At 37.4% G+C, this 21,340-nt stretch overlaps 1 protein-coding gene across 23 annotated transcripts in view; it reads right to left on the bottom strand.

Moving 5' to 3' along the window:
- KTN1 (kinectin 1) overlaps window positions 1-21,340 on the bottom strand; it is a 101,348-nt gene that overhangs the window by 40,578 nt on the left and 39,430 nt on the right. For all 23 annotated transcript variants that reach the window (XM_070594193.1, XM_070594201.1, XM_070594204.1 and 20 more), the window contains 13 exons: window positions 15,720-15,836; window positions 13,363-13,503; window positions 10,697-10,803; window positions 9,770-9,902; window positions 8,065-8,152; window positions 5,320-5,486; window positions 4,827-4,895; window positions 3,414-3,451; window positions 2,625-2,715; window positions 2,180-2,248; window positions 1,609-1,646; window positions 1,110-1,191; window positions 231-299 (listed from right to left, as the gene is read on the bottom strand). In XM_070594193.1, coding sequence (XP_070450294.1) covers window positions 231-299; window positions 1,110-1,191; window positions 1,609-1,646; window positions 2,180-2,248; window positions 2,625-2,715; window positions 3,414-3,451; window positions 4,827-4,895; window positions 5,320-5,486; window positions 8,065-8,152; window positions 9,770-9,902; window positions 10,697-10,803; window positions 13,363-13,503; window positions 15,720-15,836 — 1,209 coding nt within the window. The remainder of the gene's footprint in view (window positions 1-230; window positions 300-1,109; window positions 1,192-1,608; window positions 1,647-2,179; window positions 2,249-2,624; window positions 2,716-3,413; window positions 3,452-4,826; window positions 4,896-5,319; window positions 5,487-8,064; window positions 8,153-9,769; window positions 9,903-10,696; window positions 10,804-13,362; window positions 13,504-15,719; window positions 15,837-21,340) is intronic.

Below are 21,340 nucleotides of genomic sequence, written 5' to 3'. Positions count from 1 at the left end.
TTTTTGGAACGTACTTAATAAACAAGTTAACATTAGATTCCTCTCAGGGAAGAAAAATTCTGTTTTCCTTAATTTAGATACTTGATAAGCACAAGAGGAATAGAAAGGCAATTAAAAGACATATCTACACTTAAGCAAAACTTCTCAAAATGAGTTCATTACTATCTAAGAAGAACCAGATCTTGTTATATATTGGATATTTCTACCTTGTAATTCATAGAAAGCCTTACCTGTTCAGAAACAAGAGTCTGCAGCTTCTGAACTTCTAATTGTAATGCTTTGTTTTGGTCATTTAGAATCTGGAAGAAAGAATCTCAATTTACTGTTTTATTAAGAAAAGGCAACAAGCAATCATTTGAATGGTTTTTGAAAAAAGCAAACCCATATCATTGCTTTAAGTACTCATAAAGTGACAGCTGGATTATATATTGACATAAGAAGACAAATCTCACGTGGCTCCATTTTTCACAGTTTCAATGAACAGATTTCCGGAGTAGAGGAATACAGTAGTAGTATAAAGTATGTGTACAATGATCTTAAAACCAGTTTCTACTCAGCCCCCTAATTCAGTCATGGGGTTTATCCCAAAACAGTGTTAACACTGTGTTTAGAACTGCTTCAGGTGTATTTCAAAGAGTTGAGCAGTTTGTGCCAACGGATTCTGGGAAATCCTGCTTTCCTAAGTGAGTACTTACAGGCTTCCTACTAAATAAAAGCAAAAAAGAAAAACAAATGCAAATCTTACTGCACACAGAGGTGCACAGTGGCCATCAGAATGCTTTACAATACTCAAGCTGGTTGGCTATGACCAGAAACTAGCACTGCATTAACAATGGGGCAGAGAAAACCATCTCAAAGTACCAACTGAAAACTGTAGAGACAAGGTTGGGGCAAAGCAAATTTCAAAAGTCTACTAAAAGAACAGATATGTTAAGATAATCTAGGTAAAAAGTCTATGATAAAATTCATTGTTTGTATAAGCCCTCAAATAAACTATAAAAACGCTATTTCAGAGTGATTGCATAAAAAAGTAGTATTTCTAGATTCACTTCAACTAAAAACTACACAAGGCTGTTCAGACAGCTGAGTTGACAAACTTAATCACACACCTTAAATTCTTCCATTTTGTTTGAAATTTCACATTGCAGCTGCTCTTCAAGCAATCTTATTTTATCTTCCTTAATATGAACACTATGAAGAAAAAAACAATTAAAATACTTCATATATTCAGAAAGTTTACACTAATTATGTGCACAACCATCAGCTGTTTTTTTTTTTAGATTGGCACCTGAGCTAACAACTGTTGCCAATCTTTTTTTTCCTTTTTCTCTCCAAAGCCCCGCAGTGCGTAGTTGTATATTTTAGTTGTGGGTCCTTCTAGTTGTGGCATGTGGGACGTCGCCTCAGCATGGCCTGACGAGTGATGCCATGTCTGCGCCCAGGATCCGAACCAGCGAAACCCTGGGCTGCCAAAGCAGAGCGCGGGAAGTTAACCACTTGGCCACCGGGCCAGCCTCACAAATCTCAGTTTTAAGCAGCAATATTTTCTGCGATTATACTTGAACATAAGTGTATGAACGGCTCAGAGTACAGCAATACTTTAATCACCTTTTCTGCATCTTCTCCAGTTCATGTGCAGTAGCAGCCTGTGATTGGAATGAGATGAGAATTTCATCATTTCTCAGGAAGCACTCAAAACTACTCTTTCACTTATTTTTACATATTAAAAAGTTACATTTTCATATATACGAAGTGAACAAAGTTAAAGCAATATCATACATTTCTGTAATACTTGTCGCTGTCCAATATTTTATACAGATCACTGATCAACTTTTATCCTAATAAAAGATCTTTATTGGTTAAATGGCAGAAAGCTAAAACAAATCAGTACATTAAGAGTGTTTAAACTGATTTCTCTGATATCTCAAAAGTGATCAATTCAGTGGATCAAACATTGATTTCCACATGAAAAGAGTAATATCTAGGTGGGTTGTAAGAGTTGTGATCAAACAGAAGAGGCCTTCAGCAACACACCATTCAGCCACGCACAAGTAACCATTATATTTACTGTCTACATGAGGAAAATTAGGGCTTGCAATGCCAATGAAAATAAGTGCAAACTGAAATTCTGAGGTAAATGCCCAGATCCACCTGATAAATAAAGTAAATAAAGATCTACCTGTTCATTTGCCAAGGCCTGTAATTTCTGCACTTCAGCTTTTAATAAGAAATTCATATTCTGCATATCCTAGAACAAGAAGGAAAAACAGTGTTAGAAATATCTAATATAGTTGACTTTGAAGTTTGTAAAGCAACTCTTCTGTCTTGAAAAGGTCTCAAAGTGAACATCTCAAATTATAATTTCTTAAATCAGGATGAGAAACCATCAATTCCTGTTATTGAGCATATTTCCCAAATTATCGTGAACTACCTCACGTGAGAAAAGTATTTTAAACTTCTCATCTTAGAGGGCTAAGAGGATTTTGTAGTTTAGAAAAGAGACAGACACTTTTCAAATGAACTCTAGAGCGCTGTCCATTCTTCAGAGACACTCACGCTGACTACAAGGTCAAGGTAATTTGATGCCTGTAAAATACTGCAGCTGTTTATAAAAATTACTGTACCTTAAGTTCCTCCTCTTTACTTGTTAAATGATCATGTTCATTTGCTAAAGAATCTTCAGTCTGTTTTATCTGCTTATCCTTTTCTGCAATCCTTTAACAAAAAATACATTTGTACATTCAATAAACACTTGGAAGTCAAGTCACAAATCAAAGGATTAAAAGCCTTGAATATGATCATTTTTACATAAGTAATTTCTCACATAACTGTACCTTCCATTTCTATAACCCCCTTCAGTTTAGCTACAACTGTCATATGCATTACTACAACTCCTTAAAATATATAAGCCTATTTTAAAACTTGAAGTCAAATATGTTAAGTAATTTGTTTAAGTTGACAAGCCTGGCAATATCTAAATCAGATTCCAGGTCTTCTGAACAAGTGATCCATGTCTATGCAAATTATACAGGACACAAAAAAAACAGAACTTTGTTTTGGGCATACCACGATATAGCTACATACAGAGTAGCCACAACTACTTATTAGACACAAAAACTAACTTCCTTCCAGTAATCTCAAATCACAATGGCCTCTTCCACATAACTGCTGAAGTCCAAATGAAAAAAAGTTTCCCTCTTTTTATGATGAAGACATAAAAGCACAGAATGTGTAATGTTTAGGAACTCAACTCCCTGAGGGGGGAAATAAAGAGCCAAAGTTGCTCCAAATCTAGTTAAGAGTATTCTCTGAATAAGTTAGAATATAAAGTTAATCATAAGTATTCAATCTAATAGGTCTCAGGTTAGTGGTGACTAAGCAATTATAAGAGAAGTGTAGAAAGGCAGGCTTACACTTTATGTAATTCTTCTGCTAGAACTGAAGCAGAGGTCTAAGAAAGAAAAACAGTGTCAACATAAAAGCATTTAAGAGAAAGTTTAAAAGTTGTACAATAATCATCACAACAGAGCTTTAAAAATTAAAGGAAATTAATGTATATAAAGTTGTTAAGGCAGTATATCTGGCTCATGATGCGTGTTCAATAAATGGTAGCTATTATTCTGAAAGCAAATTTGATCACCAACAGCCAACATTAGGGAATTACATATCACAAGACATTTCAAATAAAACAAGGCAAGAGGCCTGGAAACCATATAGCTGACAAGCAAATACACAGGAATAACGGCCACAAAGGCGATTGTCATCCCAGTGCTTCCTTTCCTCAATAACAACTTCCAATAATGGAAGGGTACAGCTCATGATGAAGATAATTCAGTTGTTTGGTAACAGCTCCTTTTTAAAAGGTACTTACAGCATTCTTTAAGTACTTAATTCCTGCTAAATTTCCTAGAGCTACTTCTCAGCTAATAACTTAAGACCTCAATCCAATTTGAGTTGATAGTTTACATATACACATACATACACACACACAAACACCCTTTCCTACATTAAATCATTCTTTCCCAATTACTTTTAGACTATAGTTCTACAAAGAAAGCAATTTTGAAAAAAAATGTTTGCAATCTCAAAGTTTGGGGAGTTTGAACTTGCCTGAACCTTGAGAATAAGTTTTTCATGTTAAAACTACTTTTTACACAGAAAAGTGACTTCCAGGCTGATACTTTTTCTACAAGCAATTTTTAGAATTTTAAAGTTGAAGAATTGAAATTCACGGTACGCATATTATGGAAATAAGTTGGAAGTTTCTTCTCTTTTTTCTTAATGTTACATTATTCATATTCTAAAGGCTATCTATCTATCTTAATAGCAGGTCTTAACAACACCACATGCAAAACTTTGAAGTTTTCGTCATTCACTAGATGGAAGTATAAATTTTAAAATGGTCCTTCTGCATATATAATCTGAGAGCTATGGTTAACATACTGCTATCACCAGAGGGTATATAAAAGTTCCCCTTATTGCTGGTCAATATTTAGTGAACACCTTTAATACATAAACCACTATTCTTGACACCACTTGGCCAATTCCTCTTGCTTTGTGACAGGATGGCAGCTATTTCTTCCTCCTATGGTAAAAACTCTCTAACTCACCTCCCTATTAGTTGTATTTGGATTTCTTTCTTAAGTGTTCTCCCACAGCACTGCGCATAATTTTCAGAGTGCTTTGTGCTCAAGATCATCACTACTGATTCACTGACTAGTCTCCCAACTACTAACCCAGTGCTTGGCACTCAACAGGCACTCAGATGATTTTTCACATGGCTAGGAAGCTATTAGTAATGATAAGCAATAAGAAAGCACCATTACCTGGGCTGCTATCTGTGAATGGAATTGTTGAATTTGAGCTTTTAAAGCTTCGTTCTGCTCCAAAATATCCTTTGATAAACAGCAACCAAAAAGAAGGGGGGGGCGGAAAGTGTACTATTAACAAATATAGCAATGTATTTGATCAAAATGAGTTACAAGTACATCTGCTTATTTTTAAAAAGGCATTCTTAGATTCCAAAAGGCATACTTTTAACCAACAGTGATTAGGCATTGTATTCCAAGAGTTAATTCATAAGACAGAATTATGAACCACGCTGTGCTGTTCCTAACCTAATACAGAAAGCACGAGACTGTGGGTGAGGACACCTTCCAACACATATCCAAACACACCATACTGTGGTACTGCTGGAAGATTAAGATCATCATTCATCACCAAGCCAGAACTAGGATAAGGTGGTCTATGCTTCCTCTTCTACAGACACATCCAACCACTGCCCGTCTTGATTTTTTAAAAAGAAGGAAAATTAGATACCTGAACTTGCATTTGCAGGGCCTCTTCTTTGTTCACCCTTTTTTGCTCCGATTCCATTAACTGCATTAGTCTTTGCTCCAACTGTTGTTTTGATACCAAGGTATCTGTAAGCTTACTATGCAGACTCTGTACTTCATTTTCTTTGGCCACAAATTTACTCTGCAGATCTGTAATAAAACAATGCACTTTACCAAGAACGCTCCCTTTGCCTAGTTACTGCTACTCACCTCTAGTGGAGGCATTACCTCCTCCAGAAAACCCTCCTTGACCCTCTCCTCTGCTTCCTGTCCTGCATGTGGCCCCCCTGAGCAGCTCATGCTTACATTTAGCACAGCACCAGACACACTGTACTCATCTGTCTCCTCTCCCAGAAAGTGTGCTTTCTGAGATCAGAGATTGCCTCTGCTCTACATCCAGAGCTGTGCCCAAGACTTGGCACACAGTACATACTCAAACGTGTCACATGAATGGTACATGGATATTTAAAACTGTTGTAGCATTTCTTGAAAGCATTCTTTATTTCCTCAAAGATACTTTTAGTAAGTTATTTAGTGAATTTCTTATAAATTCCCTGTACACTCCTACCTAGAAAACAGAAAGATGCCGAAAGCTGAAAATGTCCTGGTGTAAGAGAAAGTAAAACTTTTCTGTCTGCTTCTCTTCTTAGCAATGACCCAAAAATAACAGAAAATGAGAAACAAACATAAACCATCTTTGATAAAATCAGAAAACAAATGTAACTCCAAATCACGAGAAATTAAGATAAAATGAACGGAGAGATGATCACTAACTTGGCAGAGTCGAGCACGGGGAAATTGTTCCAGAAACCTAGAAAGGCTCAAGAAATGGAAATACCAGGTATCATGAGAGCTGCCTCCTGGCCCCATAACATAAACAAGTCCAAAACAGGGAAAGGGGAAGACCACCATCACCAAGCATAGAAAGGCAAATAGAGAGAAAAAGAGAAAATATGCATGTATGTGTATCATGTATTTTAAGAAAAGCAAGATGTTCCTTCTGTAACAAGACACTAATAACAGAATGGAACACAACTCAAAAAAGAACTCCTGAAAATTAAACATACAATGGTAATATCCACGATTAGAACTCAGAATAGTATAATATTTTTTACCAGTAACAATAAAAGTTAAAACACTGAATTAATGCCTTCAAAATTCTGTTGGAAAAATTATTTCCAACCTAGAACTCTACATCTAGTCAAACTATCAATCAAGCATGAAGGTAGAAAGAATAAAAACATTTTCAGATACACAAAGGCTCAACAAATGTACTTCAAAGCATACTCTTATGAAGCTATTAAAAGATATGCTATAAATGAAGGAGGAAAGCAAGAAAGATGGCAGTGACACAGGATTCAGAAAACAGGGTAAAGAGACTAAAGAAAATCTCAGGAAGACAGCTATGGAGCCAAACTAGAAAGAAACAAGTACTGGAGCAGGGAGACTGCAGACTTCAGAGGGCCATCCCCGGAAAACTGGACGGACTCTCCAGCATCTACTATGTCGAGAGGCTAGGGGAAGGAAGAAGGTTAAGGGGAGTTTAAACATTGGTGAAATTTTAAACAATAAACTAAAGATTAAGCAAGTTGAAAACATAAAGCAATAATTAGATCCAGGAAATTAAAGAAGATTTTTCAAGAAAAGAATTGTAGTTTTACTATCTATCTTAGCTCAGCAGTGAGCTACCCCGTCATGACGATGTAAACAACAAACACTGATGCAGTCAAAGAGCATGCATAACCATGTCGGGAGAAGGGGGGACAGTGGGAGGAATGCTGTGGCAGTGTTACGCCCTCATTTCCTGTGAGAGAGAGTAACAAGAGGCCCATCAGGAGACAGCAATCTAAGTATAAAAAATACGCTCATTTAGAAATATTATGAAAACACTAAAAGCAAAAGTGTTCTGGTCAGAGTGAGCTTTTACTTTTTATAGTTATACACTTTATAGATAATTATATATAGTTTTTAGTGACAATTCTTTTGGCAAAATTCATGTGTGCTTTGTGGATGAAATACAAAATATTAACTTTAAAAATAAGCTAATGTACCTTAACTTTATATATAAAGAAAAAGGTCTTCAAATATCTTGGGTTCATTTAGATATTGAAGCAAAGGGAAATACCTAGGGGGGAAAAGAAATCAGAGGAAACCAAAGGTCTAAAGAGCCAACACTGTATGCTCCTTCTTAGCATGGGGAACTCCATTTTGCTCGCTCACCGCCTCTTCCCAAGGAGAAAGAGAGTAGCGGAGACGTTAATAATACACACAAATCTCCCAGATGGATTCATCACGCTAAGAGTAAGCAGTGCAAGCTAGTACTAAGTAACAGTGTTAAGCAAATGACTTGGAACGGTAATGCTCTTGCTGTTTTTCTCTTCACAATATAGGAAAGGAGTCTTTCCTTAGAAACAAAAAATAAAATGAAGAGTTGCTCAAGGAACCAAAGGGAATAACTGCAGAAAGAAAACACACATAACCTGGTTCCCATTAGCCTATCACGGACAATAATTTCATCCACAACTTAATGCTTCAGAGAAAACTAGGAGAAAGCTTATTTTTAAAACCCTAAAAAAGGTTAAAGAAATAAAGATACTCTGAAAGTGTAAAAGCTATTTTTATTGAGCTGTAACCAAAATGCCAAATTATGCTTTCTTCACATATGGAGGGGGGGAAATCTTACCCAGAATTAAATGCTAAGTTTACGTGAATACCTCCTTCCTCTTACCTTGCTGTGCTGCCTCATGCTCCGCTGTTCTCTTCCTGATATAGCTCTGAACTTCTTCCCACCTTCTCTCAGCTTCTTGTAGTTGAACCTGGAGAAAGAATACGTCAGCAAAAACACAAGATTTCAAGTAAAAAAAAGGAAAATAGCAGCATCCTCCACCTTTACTGTTGTGTCATAAAACAGCTTATTCCAACAACTACTTTCCTATGCTTTAATAAGACAGGTAGATACGACCGGCCTGAGAATACGCAGATACTATCAGCGACAGCCATTCTACCCTCCAATATACAGGATTTACCAAATTATTTCAGAAACTCAATATCTGTGCTGGTGGATCAATGTAGCTACTACTATGTATATATCTAATCCACTTAGCTATGATCTATTTTCCATTAATCTGCCTTCAGCTGATAGGTTTTCAAAAGACAGGGTGGTATCTTTATTGCTAAATCTCAGTAAGTACCTAAAATTCATACTTTGAGGTACAGCACACCACTTCAATTATGACTATAATCTTCACTGTCATTTATCTACTTATCCATACCCATAGAGAACAAATTCTTTTTTTTTTGGAGGAAGATTAGCCCTGAACTAACTGCTGCCAATCCTCCACTTTTCGCTGAGGAAGACTGGCCCTGAGCTAACATCCATGCCCATCTTCCTCCACTTTATATGTGGGACGCCTACCACAGCATGGCGTGCCAAGCAATGCCATGTCCGAACCTGTGAACCCCGGGCCGCCAAAGCAGAACGTGCACACTTAACCGCTGCACCACTGGGCTGGCCCCAAGAACAAAATTCTATATTTATAAATGCCAGCCATACACGCACCAGCATGACAAACAGTAAATAAAAGAAAGGACAATTATATCAATCTCCCATGGGGATCCATGAAAACTTCAAGAAAACAAAAATCATACTATTTTCCAGATTCAATTACTCTTAAAGCCCTTTTAACCCCTACTGTTCTGAAACTGGAATCAAGGTATGGTTGTTATCAATGACCTAGGCAGGAATCTAATACATTTAACTTATACCAACTGAACTACACGTTCAACAAATCCTCTCCCCAGTAAAAGGAGGAACAGACAATTCTACTCAACATTCTACCCAATGTGCATCTGCTATAAAGTATAAGAGAAATGAATCTATCCTCTCTCAATTAGCCTGAGCAACCTCATGCATCTCTTCTCAGTATGAGCATCTCATGGTACCCAGTACCAATTTGGTGCCTAAAGAAACAATGTGTGATTTGTGTACACCATGGTTCAAGTGAAAGCAACTGGACCATTCCTTGGTCTCGTGCTCAAGCAAAGGAAAATCATCTATTCCTATACTGGAATAAAAATAGGCTCTACCGAACTTACTGAGAAATCCAAGTCACGGATGGTAAGCGATGCTGAAGGTAATTTTAACTACATGATTTCTGCCTTACACATCTAGACCGGAATCTCCATATATAAGCTGAAATTCTGTTTATACGTGCCAATCAGCTAATTTCATTTTTCATATCTTCAAACAGTCTTTAACTTCAAACTCAAGCCAATATTCGATTCTTTCATTAGTGCGCAAACTTCTATACAGGCAGAGCACTTAGGCCACAGGTCCCATTAAGCCTCAAACTACATTTCTCAAACTTATATCCCCATTTAGGTCATTGAATATCTACATTATTTATGAAATGATAAAGGTTGGAATACGTCACCTTTAATTGAGTAACTGCTTGCTCAGCATTCTTTTTCTGGACTTCCTCCTGCTGTAGCTTTCCTGTTTTCTCAGTCAGCTCATTCACCAACCTGGCATAATCCTGGCGCAGTTTATTTAATTCAGCAGACTGCCTGAAAACAGCAACTGGGTTAGGAACCTTCCATTATCACAAACACATATAAAGAAGAGATAAACAAAACATTTTACATTAATTTTGCTGAGTTAGTAATTCCACTTACAGCCAACTGAAAAGGAATGCTGTTATAGAGACTACATACTAATAATGAACTTTGGTTGAGTATAATCTCTGTATCATTCTGATAATTATACAAATTCTAAAATCACTTGAAAATAATCAAGAAAAATGGATGACCACACTCATGGGCATGAATCAACATTGTCATTCCCAAATTGGTATCTGAAATTTTATTCAAATCGACCAGTCAGTATTTATTCTAGTAATCATGCTACTAGTCTTCTCTGGGGCACCGTTTCTCAAAGCACGGCCCAGAGCCAACCACATCACCATCATAAGAAATGTGTCTTAATATGCAGCTTCCTGGGCCCCACTTCAGAGCCCCCACTTCAGGGGGTAGAACTCAAGAATATGCTTTTTCAACTAACATGCCAGATGCTCTTCAGAATAATACTATAAAAGGGAATAAATGGCTTAAAATTTGTAAATTCAGTCTCATAAACGTACAGACTAATCCAGTGGTAGCACTAGCATTCATCATACAGTTTAGCGGAAGAAGTTCTGCACACAGCAAGAGAACTGTTTTTGAAAATTATTCATTTTAAAAAATTTAAAAAACAAGTCTAATCAATTACTATCAAATACCATATTGATGATTCATGAAAATACTCTGCCATTTAATGAAAATACTCTGCCATTCAATTAGAAATAAACCATTTGGAAACATACTTGCTTTCCAGTTGATTTGTCGTGTTGCTGACAGCATCTCTCAGTATGCCATTTTCCTGCTTCAAGTGAGCTATCTCTGCCTCCATCTGCTCACGAACTTGCTGGAACTAAAATTATTTTACACACACACATAAGATTTAGAAAACAATGACTGCCAAAGCTAACTTTTAAAAGAAACTTTATTATGATAAGAATGTAAAAAGCATCAATAGAATGAAGTTTCTACTATCCTTTTCAAAAAAACAATTTAAAGGATAAATTACATTTTGATAGTGATGAACACGAAGTAAATACAAGCTGCCACAGCATTCAAGAATGCAAGATGCTAGCTGCCATCATATGTGAAATGCAAGAGAAATAGAGAGATGATGTTTTAGAACTAAAAGATGATTTAGAACTTCTTTCCTAACCAAGGGACTTACATAGAATTAAGCGTGTCTTGATCCTAGAATATGTCAATTTTACGTTAGCAATATTTTTAATGAAAGATTTTAGAAATCAAAAATTTAAAAACTGAAAATATGTTCAATACATATATATTAAGTTACAAACTGAGCCACAACCAAATACATGGCAAATTCGTTATACGAAAATGTACTTGCTAAATATTCTGGCCTCTAATTTTTTCTTTCAAAATTACAGAATCAAAAGATAAAGAACCCTGAATCTTATATTCCTATAAGGACTATGTCTTACTTTAGTATGTGAAATAATCTTAATTTTTAGTAAGCCTATTCAATTAAGAGAAATTAAAGTATTATGTTTCTATTTTTCAGAGCACTTACTGTATGAAATCTATATCCTGTCTCTATAAACAATCAAATAAAAAAAATGATGAATCACTCCAACACCTTTCACCCTCAATAAAAGATGTTGCTACAAGGACTTGACTAATTTTCAAATTAATAGTAAGTAGGAAATCAAGAAGAAAAGACCTCTTGAGGCTAGTAAAATCAGTTCTTCAATAACCTGATTAATGGGAAAGAACATTTCAAACGGCTGGGGGTTGGGAAGATGGAGGATTGGACTAAATGAAAGCACAGAAGCTCGAGGGTAAGAACCTGAAAATAGATTCATTCATTTCTTTTTTGCTATTAGAGGCATTTCTGTGGAAAACATTGAGACTTTGACAGTGGTGAAGGATAATTTACAATTTTTCAGCAGACTAGCAGGGTGATGAAAGTAACATTTTACACTCAAAAATATGGTACTAATCACATGTTAGAATGGAAATGAAAGACAAATGAAGAAGGTGCTATAATTATGCTACTATGAAATACCAAACTAAGATGATGTCTAAGAATTGAACTCAAGAGTATTTAGAATTAAAGTATCTTTAAGATTTCAGAACAAATTGTAGACTGGGCAAGAGAAAGACAAGTCAAAGGAGTCAAGCGTAAGGGTAATAATGCCTCAAAATATTAGAAGATGAAAACAACCTGATCAAAAGCAAGAGTTCGATTTTAGATGTATGTTAAATTTGAGGTGATGACAAGAGCTTCCAAACTGAAGCATCACCCAGCAACAGAAATAATTTCAAAACGTCACTGGTCTAGAAAGTTCAATTAGGGGGAATATTATAAGCCCTCTTGACAAGCAGACCCAAACCAGGCTCTTCAATAGCCTGTTTATCTCAAAAAAAAAGAAAGAAAGAAAGAAAATAACAACAAAATCACTGGTCCAGACCTAGCTGGAATCATGAAAATGGATGATATGTGTAAAAGACGGACAGTAAGAACTGAACTTTCTAAAATGTTCAAAGAAGACAGGTGAAAGTAAAAACAATAGACAGAAGGTCACTTAGGCCAAAACCTTAGGAGTTAGCCTTCATTATCAGTTCTCTCTTCCTTTCTCCTCCACTCTATTGCCAAGAGACAATCTCTCAACTCATCCCCTCATTGTCACTATCTGATCTCAGGCCCTCCTTCTCTGACTTGGATTCCTGCAAAAGCCTTCCAACTATCCTTTGTTCCACTCTCCAAATGGCTGCCAGAGTAAATACTAACACAATCACCCTGCTGGGTTGCTCAAATTCCTTCACTGGCTCCCCAGTCTTCAGGCACACAAGGCCCTTTAAGACAGGGCCTCTGTTTACTTCTCTGGCTCTTTGCTTCATTCCAGCCCTGACTGCCAAATATCACAACTCTTACTGTATTTCTTATAAAGCGTTATCACTAGACAACCTGGATCATACATGAGTGAACTCATTAAAAAGCTCAATCCTGGGCCCCAAAACAGACCCAGCGAACCATCATTTCTAGAGATGGGACTAAGGAATCACACCAAATAATAACTCTCATACTCAGTGCCCCTTCCTTCTCTCATTCACCTGACAAAGCCTAATTGTTTCAAAAGATTCAACACAGTCCACATTATCATTTCTAACAAGTCTTCCCTATCAACCCTCCTCCTCTCCACCTCCCATCTCCATGGTTCCAAAGCACCCAACATTCACCTCTATGGTAATGGAGTATTTACTGGTCAGCTTCCAGCCTCCCCACCTCATCCCCACCTAGACAAGTTGCTTACTTTAGGACAGGAAGCCAATTTAACTAGTCATTGTACCATGGCCCAGCAGAGGGCCTTGCACATGTTAGGCACTTAAAAGCCTGCTAACTTAAATGAATGCAAACATTTCACTTTGCTTTTAATGAGTGAAAAGATACCTTCATCTGCATCTGTTGAGTCTCTTGATAACTGACATGCATTTTGTTCTGAAACACATTATGTTCCTTTTCTAATGATCCAATCCGATCTTTCATCCTTGCTATAACCACGTTGCTCCTTTCTTTCTCTGTCATCATTTCCTAGAAGAGTAAGCCAGAAAAGAAATTAGGAAAAACTTATTTTAAAAAAGTACCATAAGACTATAATAATATGAACAGACTTTTAACACCAGCAAAAATAACGTCAGTAAACTAATCATAATTCTGAAATAAGTATTTGCTTAAAAAGTAAGATCAAAGTTTTAGGGAAAAAACACTGTTTCTTCTGCATCTTACCCGCTCTTTACGCCTTCATAAACACTTTGCTATTCTGTTTACTCGTACTGCAAATGCACTTCCTGGTCTAAAAGTTAAAGAGTTGAACCTGGAATAAATTCTACATTCTAACTTGATTATAAGAAAGAACACTTTTAAAGCAAAACAGTTGTCTATTATATGCAGGCACTAGCTCTCTATTAGGGTACAGGAAAAGGCCTAAAAAAGAATAGTCTAGAAGACAAAAAAAAAAAGAAATCTCCTTCCCAGGGGAAGAGATAAGGATAAAATATGTGCACAGCAGAATGGAAGTTCGGAATGAGGGGAAATAAAAATCAGATAGCGAAGTTTTATTATCTTCCCAAGTCAAATCTTAAAAGACTGAGTTCATTTTTGTTGTAAGCATTATGAACTCCTAGAACAAACAGCAATCATCGAAGTACAAGAAAGCCAAGGAACTACAACGTCTTCCGCAGGCACGAGCAGTCCATGCCCCCCGCTCTAAGAAAACTGCTCGACAAACTTTAAGATTTTATGTAACTGACGGTTGCCCATAAGAATTGGTTCAGGGGCGGCCCCGTGGTGAGTGGTTAAGCTCTCGCGCTCTGCCACAGTGGCCAGGGGTTTCGCTGGTTCGGATCCTGGATGCGGACATGGCACCACTCGTTAAGCCATGCTGAGGCGGCATCCCACATGCCACAACTAGAAGGACCTACAGCTAAAATATACAACTATGTACCAGGGGATTTAGGGAGAAGAAGGAAAAATAAAATCTTAAAAAAAAAAAAAAGAATTGGTTCATTTACATCTGAAAATTGTTATACTGATGCACTTAGGAAAAAAGCATACCCACCTTAAATGTACAGTTCAGCAAATTACCACAAAGTAAACAGTTACCTTTTTAAATTTTTAAAATACTGTCAGAAATTTTTAAGGTATGGCTACACAAAACTAGACTAAAGTTTCCAATCTTAAGGAAACATGCTTATTTTAATAACAATTTTGATTAATCTTAATCTGACCAAATTTTCCCACTGACTTTATTTACTTCAAATTCACATAGATGATTTGATTTTATATTTGAATGATGCCATTCTCATAATGTCATCAAGGAGCTACGTGAATGATGTGAATGAGGCAGAAAGAAACCTCCTTTACTCCACTCTATTTCATTCCTGAAAGGAGAAGCAAGCACTTCAGGAGGAATGAGACCACATTTTCTACAGAATTTCAATTACGTTCTCAGCCTACATAATTTATTGCTTTGGAGATATAATTGCCATAGCCCCTTGTATTAGTTCCAAGTGTACAATATAGTGATTCAATATTTGCATACACTGCAAAATGGTCACCACAATAAGTCTAGTTAACACCCATCACCACACAGTTACAAATTTCTTTTTCTTGTGATGAGAACTTTTAAGATTTACTCTCTTAGCAATTTTCAAATATGCAATACAGTATTAATTATAGTCACTATCCTGTACATTACATCCCCAGGACTTATTTATTTTATAACTGGAAGTTTGTATCATTTGACATGATTTCTGCGTGATTTTTAAAATGTCTTTTCTTTTTTTTGCTTTTCAGAGTAAACTTTCTGGGGTTTGAAGAACTCATTGATTAAAAATTATAAATATTTATCACAAAAACCTTTATAAATAAATTATCCATGTAAGAGTTTCACATTTACCCTATAAGCTGGATTTAAGCAAGATCACATCAAGTTTCATGCTTCTATAGAGAATAATTCTAGGTCAGATCCAATTGAAACATTCTCCCAAAATCCAAATGCTTCCGTTATTCTGAAATTAAGGTATCTTTTAGTACTGTATTTTAAATTCATAATTCAACAGCAGACCATAATAACCTGAAAGAGTGAGACCCCACCACCACCACCACCACCAAAATTCTAAAAGAAAATGACTTTTACTGGGTATAAACTTATTACACAAATAAATCAGGAATTACGGACAATTTCTAAAGTCCTTCATTGCCTCTGATTTAGAAAGTATATCCCTTAAACACAAGACTGTCTTTACCTGGGTTAACTGCTTACACCGATCCTTCATAGCAGCAGCGTCTTCCTTCACAGCAGCAAGCAACTTGTCTTTTTCTTGAAGCTGATGTACAAGTGCAGTCAATTCTCCTTTACTTGACTACAATTAAGAAATCAATACAGAATTAGTAATAGGTACATGGGCTAACAAAAATCAGGAAAATGAAGTCTCTAATATCAAGTGTTCTAAGGCCAATGCAGAGTCCGCTATTACATATAAAGTAGAATGACTGCCAAATACTAGTCAGTTAAATAGCATTAAGGAAAGTCACTGTCATCAGTATATATTCTGATGCATATGATAGGACACATATCAATCAAGAAACAGATTCTTAAATGACTCATAGGACTTCCAGAGTCAAGACAGCATTCTCTCCTTCTCTTCCTAAAAGACCAAAAGAGGAGTATGAAGTGAAAATGCGAACTGCACCAAAATGAAACACTCATCTGTAATGTGAAAGCATGATATGAGGAAAGACTGCCAACAGCAGTGGAGAGCAAACACAGGTGCGCGACAGCCCTGTCAGCATATACCCAAGATCACAGACGGTCCACGGGCGCAGTGTCCTCTGATGTTAACAGGCATGTCCGGAAAGGCAAAATCAACAATTCTCCACTTGACATCATGAACAAGCAAAGATAGAAGGTAAGAATTTTCCTGAAGGAGGTCTCGAGAAGCAGGAGGAGGAGGAATTAAGAAGAAGTCACACAAACTTTACTCAAAGAGAGCAGCTAGTGAGGCAGGGTCAAGAGAGATTCTCTACAGTGAGACTCTCTATAGACACGTCTTTATCTGGGAAAAAAGAAAAGCTGAAAGAACTTATTTGCACACAGCCCACAGAGAACACCAGTTAGCCCTGGCCCTTCATTATCAATCTCCAGGCACAGAGATGATCCAAGAGGAACACCCCTCACTCAAAGAGGAGTACCGACCAAAGAAAAATAAAACAGGGTCTATGTAAGATATAAGCAAAAAGGAAAATAATAAGAAAACACAAATGGTAAGTGAAGAAAAATCACCAGAAAAAGACTGCTGAAGAGCAGACAAAAATCATGATAAAAAATATCACTATGATTTTTAAAAATCTAATATAGCACTCATTTCCAGAAAAACAGGAGCAAAGAACAGAGCTCACACAAAAGAGCTCAGAGAAAAGATACACAGGATGAGTTGAGATATGAGCTGGCAAAACCTGAAGTAGAAGTAAAAGTAAGACCATCTCAGAAAGACAATCCAATTAGAAGCAGCAAGCAGAAAAAGATACGCTGCTGAAAATACAGTAGACACACAGAGTCCAGGGTGGAGAGAAGCAAATAAAAAGAAGTGGAAATAAACCAAAAGCTTTATTTTTTTTTAGAACTAAAATATGAGAGATAAAGACAACAGGCATCCAACATATGCTTAACTGATACCCATGGTTTCAATTATTTTAAGGGACACTGAATCTCATGATTCAAAATACATGCTTTATCCAAAAGTATATGGATAGAGGAGTCAATGCCCAAGCCATATTACAGTAAAACCACTGCTGAACTTCAAAGAGGCTGCATTCTCTGACGGCTACACAGAAGGGTGCACACTGGGACAGTCCAATAAATAATAATCACTTGGTTGACTGCCCAAAGGATGGTTTTATTGTGAGCGTGTAGTTTGACAAAAATACACAAAAAGCGTGCAAAATTCAGGCTGGTCTTGGACCTCTATCCAGCAATATGAATGTAGAGAACAGTAATACCCTACCAAATTACCATTCAAGCACAAAGACAACTAAGAAGCATTTTAACTTGCCAGTATTTGGGAAATAAGATTTCCACGAGCCCTTCTCAAAAAAATACCAAGAAAAACAACTTCAGCCAACAAAGAGATGAATACAGAAGCTAGCAAAAGAACGGGTATCAAGCTTTGAACCCACCATTAAACTGTAGAATTATGACTAAACAAAATTATAGTCACAAGACAAACACTAAATATCATAAGAATATGAAAAACAAATGTTACAATTAACAAAAGTTGAGAGGGAAGGAAGAGAGAAGGTAGGAAAAGATTTAAGTAGGCAGACTTCCTCCTGTTGTATAGCATAGGACCAAAATAGCTAATAATGAAAAGTTGAAAAATCACATAATGGAGGCAAGTACATTTATAGAACAACACTAAGAAATTAATAATCAACCAAAACAATTAAATCGTAAACATTTTCTTACTAATAATCAGATTAACAGTTAATATTTTTGAGCAATTACTATATGCTAGGAACTCTAAACACCTACTGTGTATTATCTCATTCAATTCTCAAAACCTGATTATCATTTCCTTGTTAGCGATGGGGAATCTGAGGCATTAAGGTTAAACAACTTACCTAAGGCCACAAAGCTCAAAGTGGCAGAGCCCAGATCTGAATTCAGGAAATCTGACTCTAGAATCCAGGATCTTAACCTGCCCTCTAAAAAACAGCGGTGTCTTGTAGCTTAAACACAAAGGGATGTGTGCACACACACAACACAGCATCTCCCCTCCAGCTCTGCAACCCCTCCAGCTTTTACTCCATTTTGCCCTTCCTATCGAAGCTTACTCAAAGTAGACGCTCACTGGCACCTCTCCTACTCATTTGTCACTTATTGACAGTCCAGTATTCCAAGGAAACTGCTTTCACTAAGGATATCAAATCCAGTTTTTCAACCCTGATCCCTCTTTATCTCTCTAAAGCATGTCACTATTGACTTTTCTCCCCACCCCTGAACTCTCTACCCTCCCGAAGCCTCTATGATTCCACTGTCTCCTGGTGTTTCGCCTCCTTCTGCTCCTCTTTCAGTATGCTTTATGGTGGCTTTCTTCGCCCTTTACATGTTGGTGTTTCTCAGGGTTCATTCTTGGTGGGTTTTTTTTTTTTGAGGAAGATTAGCCCTGAGCTAACATCTGCTGCCAATACTCTTTTTTGCTGAGGAAGACTGTCCCTGAGCTAATATCCATGCCCATCTTCCTCCACTTTATATGTGGGACGCCTAGCACAGCATGGCGTGCCAAGCGGTGCCATGTCCATCCGCACTGGGGATCTGAACCCGCAAACCCCGGGCCGCCGAAGCAGAAGATGCATGTGAACTTAATCGCTGTGCCACCAGGCCGGCCCCTCAGGGTTCATTCTTGAACTGTTACCACTCCCCACATCCTCTCCGGTCTAACATACGTCCACCGTGCGTATCAGTGATAGTGGATTACTCTCCTACGTCACTCTCATCACAATCTTTTTTCAACTCCAGAGAAATATATATTCAACTGTGAAAGGATGATACCCACTTAAATCATCCAAAGGATCCCTCAAGCAACCTTCTCAGATCTTTCACAATGCTCTACTCTCTCTTCCTCTAGAAAATGTTCACAAACACCACTGTGACCACATCTGTCCAGTTACTCAAAAGCAAAACCAAGCCTTCCTTCTAGACTCTTGCTCGGCCACCACAGCTAACTGGTCAGCAAGTCCTCTACTCTTCTATCTCTATTCTGTGCCTGTGCTGCTGGCTCCTGCATTTATTTTTCCCCTTTCTCTGGTGTGGTGAATCATTCACATCTGGGACCTCGAAATCTATTAAAAGGTCTGACAAAGACTCAGTTTCTGTAACAGGAAAAGAGAGAAATTAAACTTACCTAGTCTCTCCCAGATACAGAGGACCTACAAGGGCACTGAGTCCCTGCAGGTGACAACAGAGCCACTTGTTGAGAAAACCAAAAGAAGTTTTTTTGTTTTGTTGTTTTGTTTTTGGTGAGGAAGACTGCCCCTGAGCTAACATCTGTTGCCAATCTTTCTCTGCTGCTTGAGGAAGACTATTGCTGAGCTAATAACCTGTGTCAGTCTTCCTCTATTTTGTACGTGGGACGCCACCAGAGCCTGGCTTGATGACCAGTGTGTAGGTCCACGCCCAGAATCTGAATCCACGAACCCAGGCTGCCACAGCAGAGCACACAAACTTAACCACCATGCCACCAGGCCAGCCCCAAGGAGATTTAATCAGAAGCCAAAAGGTTCCAAGGAAGAGGGGAAAATGCGAAGTTTCAAAATACTTACTCAATTTCAAACCACTATCTTTAACAATCCCCAACTTCCTCCTTGGCCTGCCAGAAATAGCTATGGGGGGAGCCTGATTTACCGGCCAGTCTCTGCAGGTCCGAGCTGTCCTGAACAATAAAATGACTACTGTCGCTCCCATAAGCCGCCACCACCTTCCTTAGTCACAAGAGAAATACTTAAAGCAATTATTTTTAATTTTAACAAGCAGTAATTTCAAACAGTTAGGTAGTCACACAGTAACTTCAGCTGGAGGCTTTTCCCTGCTAGGAGTTTTTCCCAATCCCCACAAATAACTAAAATCCATTTATAATATACTTACCCAATTAAAATGAAGTAAGTCAAAGGATAAATTCTTCAAGCAAAAATTTCACTAAACTTCCTTGTAACAGAACAATCTTTGTATCCAAAGTCACACAGAGTTATCACACTCACTCTGATTATCCTCAAACACCCTGTTTACTCTGGGCCATTAGTGGCACCACATGGAGACTGTCCCATAAGCATACTACATTGTACAATGCCACAGATGTGTAAGCGAGGTTGTCAATAGATACCTGGAAGTATGAACAGACTTATAATGCTAAGATAAATGCTATGACATAAGAAATTTAATTATGTTCTAAATGCAATGAGAAACACACCAAAGGGTTCTTAAAGCAGTGAGTAATATAACCTGATTTATCTCTTTAAAGGTCACCTTGCACTTGTGTGGAAAAAATAAATTAGAGGGCTAAGAAGCAAAGTGGAAACAATGACTAGGAGACTACCAAAGGTAATGAGATGGGAGGTGATGGCTTGGAGTAGGGTGGTCTTTAAGAAAAACAGAAGCCACTGGAGGCTTTGAAGCAGATAAGCAGTTAGGTGGTTACATGGGTGGGTGTGTGTGAGTGTTTGGAATCAGAAGAGTTAAGTCCACCATCTAATATCGAATACTAGACACCACATCATCTTATCTTACACAAGTAACACTTGAAAACTTGTCACCTTTCCCAGTATGACACAGTACACAAGACAATATAGTGAACATGACTCAAGAGAAATTAAATATTAACTCTATGGATTGTTTTTGTTTTTTTACAAATTTTAGTCAGTCATAGCAGTGATTCTACCACCCAAATTATTTCTTTTAGAAGGGTAATATTACACACATGCATGCATACACACACTCAACAACAACAAACATTCCCAGATTCTTCAAATGGTGCTATCTCCAGGGCCAAAAACATTCCATATATGCTATCCAGAAGTGACCTGACCTTGCCTTCGACACTTGCAAGAAGAGCACAGCAAGGGACAACTTAGCCAAGTGCCAAATGACTTTAACATCATATAAATCATCTTACTTATACGTAATTCACTTTTGTCAAAACCTCAGATGACTCAGACACCTGACTAAACTAAATAAGTATACTGATTAGTATGGAAATATGAAATAACTTCTGAAGGCATTCCAGAACTTTTAATGTGGCTGTGTGCTTTGAGGTGTGAAGAATGGGAGGAGATGATAATTTCTGGCTCTAGCAGAAGTCTGGCTTGGTGAACT

Source organism: Equus przewalskii, chromosome 25 (genome assembly GCF_037783145.1).
Source record: "Equus przewalskii isolate Varuska chromosome 25, EquPr2, whole genome shotgun sequence".
In the NCBI taxonomy this organism is placed as follows: Eukaryota; Metazoa; Chordata; class Mammalia; order Perissodactyla; family Equidae; genus Equus; species Equus przewalskii.
The sequence above is the reverse complement of the archived record's forward strand: the minus strand, read 5'-3'. Positions and strand labels throughout refer to the sequence as shown.